The sequence below is a fragment of the Pararge aegeria genome, chromosome 11 (genome assembly GCF_905163445.1).
Source record: "Pararge aegeria chromosome 11, ilParAegt1.1, whole genome shotgun sequence".
In the NCBI taxonomy this organism is placed as follows: domain Eukaryota; kingdom Metazoa; phylum Arthropoda; class Insecta; order Lepidoptera; family Nymphalidae; genus Pararge; species Pararge aegeria.
In genome coordinates this window covers 6,730,060-6,742,199 of record NC_053190.1, presented here as the reverse complement: position 1 = coordinate 6,742,199, position 12,140 = coordinate 6,730,060, and the positions used below count along the sequence as shown (strand labels likewise).

The following is a 12,140-nucleotide window of genomic DNA, read 5'->3' as shown; positions in this document are numbered from 1 at the left end:
TTAACTGTTTAAGTCAGGCCAATTCATTCATATAAGCTATAAGGAGCGTAAGATCACACTCACCAGTTACATCATTTATTTGCTTTTACTATTTCAAAAAATAAGTGCTATTGATATTGATCATCAACATGTGTAGGTACACATAATTTTTATCTTAGATCAGGTCTGAAATTTTATTACCTTGATAATATTTTAGTAGTGTATATTATACATACATACGGTGTTAAAGACACTGCAAAGTTGCTGAATCGACTACCAGGTGCAGGCACATCCAGGTGTTGAAGTTTTCGTACAAAAATTCCATCTGAGTGATATCCAACTTAAGCGACAGTTGGGTTCCGGAGATGTTATCTTCCCGACGCTGTTTACTGTTGCGTAGTAGGATGTTTTTAAGTTTCTGGATTGGAATGGCTTTGGTATTAATCACTCAACGTTTGTCGATGATGTTGTCACAACGATAGACCCTCTAGGAGACCTTAGAATGATGCTCAGAAGAATCTCTCAACATACCTGTTGAGAGATTCTACGGGCTACGAATGAACATGAGCAAGACCGAAATTATATCTGATCTCGCACCGGTAAGCGCAGTATTTGTCGACCATAAACGAGGTAGACAGATTTTATCAAGACCGTGGACTTTGGATTTTTCTACAAAAAACCTAGGTGCGGCAGTGGACGTCATCGGTTAATATTATTATGGTGATGATGATGATATACATATATATATGTTTGTATATGTTACATATTATATATAAATATATACATATGTATGATATATATATATCATACATATGTGTATATTTATGTAATACAATATATGCACAATCTACCTATTTTCAGTAGCTATGTCTGTTTTGGGCAGTGGTTGCCTCGAAGAGATCGCTATGTTACGAAAGGCCACTAAATTGTATAGTAGCTACGCTGTATTTTGATTGCATTTCTGTTTTCTATACTTTATATGGTGTAAAGTAAAAGTTTATTGATTCATTCCTTTTTGTACATATATTGTCCGAGCTAGTAGTGCGTAAATGACGCTATGTACCTATTCATATACACACGTTTGAGCTGGTGATTTGCGTTGCCGCCACTAGGCCACATCCCTCGTCGGCAATTTCAATAAACAACTAATGGTTTTCTATTAAAATTGTAAGTAGGCTTTTTGTATGTACGAAAGAACATGGTTTGCCCTTAATAGGGTGGGCTATAAAATGGAACGTTAATTTTTATTTAGAAAAAATATAGCTACCGGCCATACTGAAGTGAGGTCTATTTTTATCCGACTGTGTGACGTAAAGGAGTTATATCTTTATCGGCCTATGTATGTATGCATGTATGTTTATACTTGTGGCACTTTCGATACAAAACGGGCCGATTTTAATGATTCTTACATCAATTGATACAAAGTTATTTAGTCTAGTCGACAAGTTGAAAATGGTACAAAATAGAGATACTGCTCTTAAAATTACGTGCGATAGCTCATTGGATCCGGAATGACGTCTAGAAAAATGTGCTAAAAGCGTGTATTAGCACATAAAAAATTGCAAAAGTTATAAACAATTTAAGATGAAAAAAAAATGGCATTTCGTTTTTTGCCAATATTTCATAAACTATTAATATTTAAGAAATTTCAAAAAAAGATTCTGAAAGAAGAGGAAATTTCCAATAAAAATCTCCTAACTCCCGGAACTCTATCTCCATTATTTATAATTTTAATTTAACGCTGAAGATAGGTCCGCGCGCGACATTTTTAGGTTGCGCGCGCGGCGTCAAAAGCGAGTACGGCACATTAATTAATTTATTTAAGGTATTGAATATTTTTTTTTTAATTTGAAAAAATTATGGTGTGTTCTGAACACTATAAATAATTCATTCCCGTTGGAAATTTTACTTAAAGTTAATTTTTCAACAAGTTAAACAATTGTTAACTAACGAAATTTTCTCGAACTACCGTCTTAATTGTAAGTGAAAAAAAATGTTTAAATAATGGTCGTAAAAAATTTTCGCTTCGTAGAGCCTTTCTTACATACATACTTAACAAGATCGTGCCATAAAAGTTAAAAAAATATTTATACTTTGTTTATAACAATTTTTTTACTTGAACAAAAACTTAAAAATCCAAGTAATGTTGTTAAAAAAATTTTTTTTTTTCTAAATCATCATATTATCGTTTTTTTATTAATACAAGATATTAATTGATTTGCAAAAAAAATTTTTCCCGCCATTTGTTGATAAATTTTTTATAAACAAATTGATTAAATCAATATTTTTAAAAATTTTTTTTTCACAACTTTATTACATTATAAATATTATGATTTTTAAAAAAAAAATTTTTCCTTAATAACAATTTTTAATTGTTTATAATCGTTTTTTTTATATTTCTATTGTTTAAATAATTAGTTAAGAAATTATTTTTTTTCTAAAAATCATAATTGACAGTCCTCTATAAAGTAAAAAAAATAAAAATTTTTTTAATAACAATTCTATTGTTTATTAACTTACCAATTTGTTATAAACAAATTTTCAACTTTTTTTTATTTTTTTTCTAAAACTTCTAAAATTAACAAAAACAACCATATATAAGAAAGTATAAAAAAAAAATTTTTTCAATTTTTTATTGTACTTTTAAAAAACACGTGTTACAAAAGTTGCAGCGGCTGCTTCGTTTGTCTATTAAAAAACTGAAATAACTTTTAAACTATTAGAGATACAAAAATAAACATTCTAGTCGATTTTATAAACAGTTAAACGATCTTTTAAATGAATTATTCAAAAAAATTTTAGTTATTACTAATTTATTGTTACGCGCATTTGTTTATAAAAACTTATATTTTTTTCGATGTTTTTCGAACTTTCGTGACTCCTAACTTTTTAAATAATGCAGATACGGTTACAGACCTTCAAGACTATTTTGTTAAGTAATAAAATATATAAACGTTGTAGTTATTTATTTATAAATCATGTCATTTTTTAATTAATTATTGGCATTTTTTCTCTTTTACGGTTCTCTCGCTTCTCACAGTTATTATTTTTCTTGTAATATTCATCATTTATTTCGAGTTCTGTACTTAACAATGAACAGCTGCTTCTTTTAGAGCCCATTTTTTCTGTCCGACCTTTGAATCTTGTCCCTTCTGTTACCTGCTTTCTTTGCTGACGTGGCTTATAGTCTATACCTGCTTCAGTTGAAAACGTGGCTCATAGTCGATCTTACAGTTACCAAAAACAGTTCAGTGTATAAGCCTCGTGGTGTATTAAAAATTTTTATTAAGTTTTGTTGAAATTAATTTTTCATTCCATAATATTATGCATAAAAAATTATGTTTAATTTGCCAAAAAGATTATTATCAAAGTTTTATACGTTATATATGGTTGTTTTTGTTAATTTTAGAAGTTTTAGAAAAAAAATAAAAAAAAGTTGAAAATTTGTTTATAACAAATTGGTAAGTTAATAAACAATAGAATTGTTAATAAAAAAAAATTTTTTTTTTGTTACTTTATAGAGGACTGTCAATTATGATTTTTAGAAAAAAAAAAATTTCTTAACTAATTATTTAAACAATAGACATATAAAAAAAACGATTATAAACAATTAAAAATTGTTATTAAGGAAATTTTTTTTTTTTAAAAATCATAATATTTATAATGTAATAAAGTTGTGAAAAATTTTTTTTTAAAAATATTGATTTAATCAATTTGTTTATAAAAAATTTATCAACAAATGGCGGGAAATTTTTTTTTTGCAAATCAATTAATATCTTGTATTAATAAAAAAACGATAATATGATGATATAGAAAAAAAAAAATTTTTTTAACAACATTACTTGGATTTTTAAGTTTTTGTTCAAGTAAAAAAATTGTTATAAACAAAGTTTAAATATTTTTTTAACTTTTATGGCACGATCTTGTTAAGTATGTATGTAAGAAAGGCTCTACGAAGCGAAAATTTTTTACAACCATTATTTAAACATTTTTTTTCACTTACAATTAAGACAAAATTTCGAGAAAATTTCTTTAGTTAACAATTGTTTAACTTGTTGAAAAATTAACTTTAAGTAAAATTTCCAACGGGAATGAATTATTTATAGTGTTCAGAACACACCATAATTTTTTCAAATTAAAAAAAAAATATTCAATACCTTAAATAAATTAATTAATGTGCCGTACTCGCTTTTGACGCCGCGCGCGCAACCTAAAAATGTCGCGCGCGGACCTATCTTCAGCGTTAAATTAAAATTATAAATAATGGAGATAGAGTTCCGGGAGTTAGGAGTTTTTTATTGGAAATTTCCTCCTCTTTCAGAATCTTTTTGAAATTTCTTAAATATTAATAGTTAATGAATTATTGGCAAAAAACGAAATGCCATTTTATTTTCATCTTTAATTGTTTATAACTTTTGCAATTTTATATGTGCTAATACACGCTTTTAGCACATTTTTCTAGACGTCATTCCGGATCCAATGAGCTATCGCACGTAATTTTAAGAGCAGTATCTCTATTTTGTACCATTTTCAACTTGTCGACTAGACTAATTATCGCGACCACTAGACGTCATATTGTAAAATAATCGCGGAAGTATATTTTTAAATATATTTATAAAAAATTGACTTACTAGAAACGGTCATAAATTAGTGATATCAGCATATCGTCTTAGGAAAGTACAGAAAACCTTTGTGGGGCTAAGTATAATATGCTTTTATATAACATGCTACCGAAAGTAATATTAGAATAACATAACTTTAAAGAATGTATAAAAACATATTTAATACATCGAGGATAATATAAGATAGAACAAAGATTGTTAAATTGTAAAACGATGTTGGAAAAGAGCAACTGCTGAGTTACTTGCCGGTTTCTTCTCGGTAGAATCTGCCTTCCAAACCGGTGGTAGAGTCACTACAAACAGACATACTTGACGTTTCAAAAGTGCTTATATTAGGCCTACTTGAAATAAATGAATTTTGAATTTGAATTCGAATTTAAATGGGTATAATTGAATAATCCAAAAGATGAATCCAAACTTTTGACTGTATTTGAAGACTTTTTTAGTTTTTGTTATGATTTCTCATTCCGAGTTTTATAATGATTAGCATTAACAACCATGGAAGCTGGTTAGCAACCATCAAGAAAACTTTCAATACTTTCATAGCTATGATAAAGTTCTTATTTCAAATAATACAAAACGCATTTCAATATAAATAACAATCCCTTAGGTATTAAATCCCTCAATGGAATCACAAATCTTTTATAATTCTAAAGAAAAATTGCTCAAAAGGGTAAAATAACTAATGTAGATTTAAAAAATCATGAATTACGATTGCTTTAAATATGAACATTTATTTATAACTGTAAATAAAGAAAACCAGTAAAGTAGATTTTTATAAATAAAATTTCTTATTAGTTTTTTACAAAACGAGCTTGCATAGATACAAGCTAGGCTTACACGTGTCGTTAGGAACTTGAAGAAAGAAAAAATGCGCGTGAAATCAACCTATTCTTCCATTGATTAGGTCTGAATGAACCTTTTGAAAAACATTTGTATGAAATGCGAATCTATATTTTTACTCATTGCGAATCAACCTACTGGAATAATATGTCCACAATCCATACAACAAAAAACCTGCGACGCGGTAGTTTGACTAACTTTTATAAAAGGCTACCTTTGATATAGTACGAAAAACGTAAAAAAAGTAATATATCTCATTATGTTTGGAAATGAATAACTGAGCTAACGGATAAGTAAGTAATTTCATAGATCTATACTCAAACTTTAGTGGCAATTTTTCAATAAGGTAAGGCAACATCTTCCACTTATGCCCGTTTTCACTAAACCTAGAAATGACCTTTATCGGATGCCTATTGGTTTAGGTGATTCCTAGAGAAAAAAAAACGTTACACGAACTCTTATAAGATGGGTAAGCGCCATCTTAAGTTTCGAAACCGTTTCGGCGGATAATAAAATATAGGGGAATCGTAAACTCTCAATTGACAGGTGAAAAAATATAAATATAGTATTTTTAATAACCTTAATCAATAAAATAAAATCCAAACGAAAAAAGAGAAATATGATAATACTAACACAAACCTTATACAACAACCATAGGCAAGAACCATAGACAAGTTAGGTTATATGAGTTGCGTAGTGATAATCGATTGATGAAAGGTAAAAAGGCCTAAGGCCTTGCCCGCCGTAAGTGAAAACAGAAGTTAGTCTTCAGTGACTGTTGTACTTTCATAGTTTCCATAATGTTTATGAAGTTACAATTTTTCCAAAGTCACATACGTTTATTTATTTCCTTCAATTAAGCAGCATAGTTTACATTTAGAATTAAAAAGTTACAAGATTTTTTTTTTATCTCGGAAGTTTTTGCAGCAAAATAACGATATCAATACCTAACACAGTTTTTAAAATTACCAATAATAATATTAGTTTATTGGGTTTACTGATACATTTAACTAGTTATACAATATATAAATATATGTGTTAGGTACCGTTTTAGGTTATAATTATTTTCGTACATTGTCTATGTTTCGAAATAATCAATCCCACGAAATCCTTACAAATAATAGAGAAAAAGTGGGAAGACACAAGCTATTTATTTGACTGTGAAAAAAATCGAGGGAAATTTTATTTTTGTTAGTGAAATATCATTTCACAAAAACATTTGGCAATCATCTTATTTTCATCTATAAAGAACTTCTTTACAGGTTCTATAAATAATTCATTTGATCATTGGAAAATAATTACCAATTAAAATATTTTTTATTTTATGATACAAAAGTTTGATGAAATCTAATTTTTGATAAATAAAATAAGACAGGTAAAACGAATGCGAGTATCTTATGTGAGTCTGTTTAACCCACCATAACTTTAAAATGCCAGAAAAAACACGTCCAAATGTCGTATCGTATTTTGACGACCTCAGTAGCGCAGCGGTGAGCACAACGCTTATAAGTGAAGGAGTACGGTTCGATCCCAGTAGGGGCAATTAAGAAATTTATAATTTCTGATTTTCCTCTGGGCTAGTTTTGTGGGAGGCTTCGGGCGTAGGTAGTTCCTGACAAACAGTGTTTATTTTAAGCCCATAGCCCCAATCGGTTTCCACGCGACATGACACCAGAACTCTTGTCGGTAGGGTGGTAACTAGCCACAGCCAAAACCTCCTACCAGAACAGACTAAATAATTCAGAAATTATAAATTCCCGCATTGCCCCTGCCGGCAAAGAAACCCGGGACCTCGTACATAAATTCACTGCGCTCACCGTTTCGCCGAGGAGGTCTTGAACGGTCAACAGAAATAGAATAAGGTTTGGTTAGAACACGGTTAAAGATTTACGACCAGTTTTATCATCATAATCCAGCAATTACCGGACCACTACAGAGCACGGGTCTTCTCTCAGAATAACGGAGTCTTAGGCCTTACTTTCACTGTCGCCTATAAAACAGGTTTATACCTAGCTTAGGGACAGTGGATTTCTGTATATCCGTGTAAATTATAACATTAATATAAGTTATACCTATTGTGCAGATAAATAAATAAATAAATAATAAATATACTATGACAATACACACATCGCCATCTAGCCCCAAAGTAAGCGTAGCTTGTGTTATGGGTACTGAGATAGCTGATAAATATTTTTTTATGAATATAATACACATAAATGCTTGTAATACACAGATAAACAGTTAACACCCAGACACTGAAAAACATTCATGTTCATCACAAAAACAGTCTCCAGTTGTGGGAATCTAACCCACGGCCTTGAACTCAGAAAGCAGGGTCGCTGCCCACTGCGCCACTCGGCCGTCAGATGTAATGTTACATGTACCTATGTTTTATTATTGAACAATAAACAATTATTATTATTGTATTATTATTACTTAGTCCATCACACTGGCAAAGTGCGGATTGTAGATTGGTCACACCTTTGAAAACATTATGGAGAACTCTCAGCCATGCAGTTTTACTTACGATGTTTTCCTTCACCGTTAAAGCAAGTGATATTTTATTTTTTGAGTTAGAAACTAACCACTAGGCTATCGAAGCTTCTTTTACCGTCAGCTAACAATCTGAGATCTAACATTTTGTGAAAAGAATTATCCAGCAAAATAAAATATTTATAAGATATACTTCAACATTCTGCTCATTTTCAAAGTTAAACAACTGCGAATATTTTTTTTTATGAAAAACATCTAACAAAGCCTTTATTATATGAAATAATATTTGTTGAATCCTATAATAGCCATTTTACTAGGCTTATAAACGTTTTATGTATAAAAAAAACGTGTGTGCACTTACTCGTATGTACACACGTTAGAAGTTATACTCCTTTTGCGTAACGAGATAAAAATTTAAAATCTTATCAAAAATGTCATATTTCGGCTTTGTAGAAAAAGGTGTTCAATACATTGAAAGTTTTATTATAACGCAATATCAGTTAGACAATATCACAAAAATAAAATCTATATAATTAATGAAATGGACATAATAAACATAATTAAATTTGGAATACTATTAAACTCATTATCGGAAAAACATTAAAATTTGAGATTTATATACCATTGAACCAATTGAATCACCCGAATGCGCCCGCAGACTTTGACAATTGAAAGTGTGCACTGTCAAACCTTATAGCTAACTTCAGGGTGTCGGTTTTTTGTTCATCATTGTTCCCCTTTTTCTTCATCAACTTTCGTGGACAATTAGTAAACTTTATATGCGTTTCACTTGTTTTCCTACACCTACACATACAGTACAGCTGGCCAGTTACACTGTGCGCCATGCAAACCCAAATTTTGATTTGCCAGTTTCATTTGCTCACTTATCAGGCATTAGTCTCGTACGCCGTTGACGGACACGTCATATATTCAAAAAACTAGGTCATCATCGGATAGACATTCACTTCTGGACATAGATATTTTCGGTCTTGCGCCAGCTGTGTACCATCTATTACAGCAGGCTTATTCTGTATATAATTTGACACCAAACTTAGCTTGTGGCTGTGGAATCTACTAAATAACCTATTAAATCCATATTTTGCATTCTGAAACTTTACTTTCAGAGCTGAGTTCGATTCAACTCTGTTGGCAGATACAATTACGAAATGTTTAAATTTAACACGCCCTGCGGGCATATTTAAAAGTGGAAGTAAAGTGTGTGCAGGCAGCCTTAGTATCGCACTTAGCTCCGATACTTTTGTTTAACTTAAAATATTTTTAATTTATACCCCATTCAATCACTTTCATATACATACACATAGCTACCACATTCGCATTAAGATTTTTAAGGGAAGCCCCTGTTTCCGAGATACAGTTCTGAAGAAGACAAGGGCAATAATTTGTTTTCTCTAAATTTCCTAATTTAGTTAAATTGTAGTTCATAATTTGCTAGATACTGTGATTTGTTGTGTAAAATTAAAATTTTTGCTTTTTCATTATTAAATGGTTGTTACAAAATATGGTAATATGGTGTGTGACCGGCATTTTTATTTTGCAGTCCTACCACCGAAGAGATCTCTCAGTCGTGAATGAAGTGCCGGGGTCGACCTGGCTGTGGCAGCAACGTCTGACGGAAGGCTCAGACTCCTTCACCTCCCCACGTAGCATCTCCAATTCCAGCTTACACGAAGTAGATCAAGAACTAAGCGGTGAAGAATTGGCAACTTTTTTGTATCAAGTAAATTGTAATATTGGTGGGCTTACCTGAGACACGTCTGTTTAGAGAACCCTGAGTGGAACTCTAAACTGAGTCAAGAATTAAATGGCAGGAATGCTTGGTGCGTAAAATTGTTTCTTATTGATTGTAGTAGAAAAATAATGTTTTTATACAAATAAGTTGCATATGTAAAAGGAGTCACACTTCTTATTCTCGTTTTCAAACGCGCTAATTTTAATAGGTTAGAAAAATAAACACATCAAAACCAATGGTAAACTGTTGTAAAAATTTAAGTTAAGATTGATTTGAGAAAGAATTCGAAGATCGACAAAACATTAATTTCATAGATATGGAGGCCTATTAAACATTTTTTTGCCATTATGTTTAAATAAATAATTGGGCAATCATACTGTAATATCAAAATGTTTTTTGACCCCCTACTAGCCCACTACAGTTAGCATGGGTCTTCTCTTGGAATGAGAAGAGTTAAGGCCGTAGTCCATCACATTAGGTAAGTACTGGAGTTGGATTGGTTATGGTTACACAGGTTCCGGTTTCTTCACTTTTTGTGCCGTTAGAGCGAGTGATATAAATGCCGAAGCAATTGCATGTTACTCCGAAAATATTAAGATGATCGAAACACGGAGATCGAACTCGGTCCCCTCAAAAGGGAGGCCGAAGTTCTGATCACTAGGCCTCCCAATGAGAGTATTAGCCCACAATCACCACGCTGCTGGGCAGACGAGTTAGTAATCGCAGAAGATGGTATTAGTAACACAGAGAACTCTGCTGCCCATTCTCTGTTGTATTCCCTTAGTCGAACGCGGGATAAGGAGGGGTGATGACAACTGTACTCTAATCTTACCACGCAGCATAATAAACACAGATGTGATATTATAAACGTGAAATTTTGTATGCATGGAAGATTGTAACTCTTTCAAGATAAAATCGACATATGTCGATGTATAACCGAATTCCATGCATGCAATTCGGGAGCGGAAGTTAGTACAATAATAATATTATTATAAAACGTCTACGAATATGTCATGCATATTTTTGTAAATATTTTTCACATTAGTTAGGTTATTTAAATATAGTACTGAGACGTAAGAAGTTTCACTTTTACTTATTATGTCGGTATGGTACTTTTTATGATACACGTAAAGCGCGCGTCGCTTCGCTAGATAAAAAAGTACATAAGGAAAAAGTAAGTTATGTACCTACATAACATGCCTAAATTATACCTGTGTTAATAAGTAACTAGCTGACCCGTGCAACTTCGGCTCCACCAATTCGGTTATTACCGGAAAACACGAATAAAATGACATTTTCTAAAAATGAATCTTAGCTAGATCGATTTATCGCCCCCTGTATACTTAATTTCATGAAAATCGTTGAAGCCGATTCCGAGTTTCCAATTATATATATACAAGAATTGCTCGTTTAAAGATATAAGATACAAAGTAGATGGTAAAATTAAGAAAAACCTTCTAATAATAGTAAAAAATAAAAATGTTACTTCTAAAATTCTACCTACTATTTTCTCGGTGTGTAGGTAAATACACCAGATAATTGATTTTCTGCTTTTGTAAACACAAAGATTAATTTTTCATTTTGATTGATGGATTTCGTTTTTTGCATTTTATTAACGAACACTTTGATGATTATGATTAATAACGGGGGGTTGAGGAAATTGACTGCCCTTATCCCCGATGCTCTGGTCGGCATATTCGAAAATGGATCATGAATTTAGAGCGTAGATCCGGTATACTCATCCAATGCGGGCTGGCGGGCTTTTTAAGACTATTTTCATGTTACTGATAATAATAAGGACCGAGGGCTTAACCTTAGGGTTACTCTAACTCTTGGACAGATAACATTAATTTCCGGAGACTTTACTGGTACTGAGAATTTAATGACAGACACCTTAATTTCCTTATCTATTACTTGACGTTTTGACAATACTTTGTACTTAAACTACTATTATTATGTTATTTATGTTATGTATGTATATATACATACATATATTTTTTAGTTTATTCTTTTTCTCAGTCGGTTCGCTCTTGTCAGAGCGGTCGTGTCGTGGTCGCCACTTAAGTATTGTGGCACGCTTGACTATACGTCGCTACTCCTCTCTGGCAGCTGCCTTTAGTTTATTACATCCATTCTTATAGCATTACCCAATACTCAAGAATGTCACCAAGGAGTATTCCAGTAGCACCGCATTAGCACCTTTACACATATAACGGATAACCCCTCGTCGGAAGGATTGCCCAGCGCCGAAAAAATAAAATACAAAATATTAACAGATCAATAATGAACCATAACATTAATAAATAGCATTCACAGATGTGTATCTTATTCTAAATTCCTCAATTAAAGAATTCTTTGTACTTTGAACAATAAAAAAAAAGAACAAAGTATCCCACACGTTTCAGATTCGTTAGTCCCGATCTAGTTAAAGTATTAGGAAAGAAGACTCCTGT

At 31.5% G+C, this 12,140-nt stretch overlaps 1 protein-coding gene across 1 annotated transcript in view; it reads left to right on the top strand.

The window, feature by feature from the left end:
• Positions 1–10,609, top strand: part of LOC120627730 (pyrokinin-1 receptor-like) — a 59,058-nt gene extending 48,449 nt beyond the window's left edge. Inside the window, exon 6 of the mRNA XM_039895754.1 lies at positions 9,496–10,609. Coding sequence (XP_039751688.1) covers positions 9,496–9,705 — 210 coding nt within the window. The 3' untranslated portion in view covers positions 9,706–10,609. The remainder of the gene's footprint in view (positions 1–9,495) is intronic.
• Positions 10,610–12,140: the final 1,531 nt, after the last annotated feature.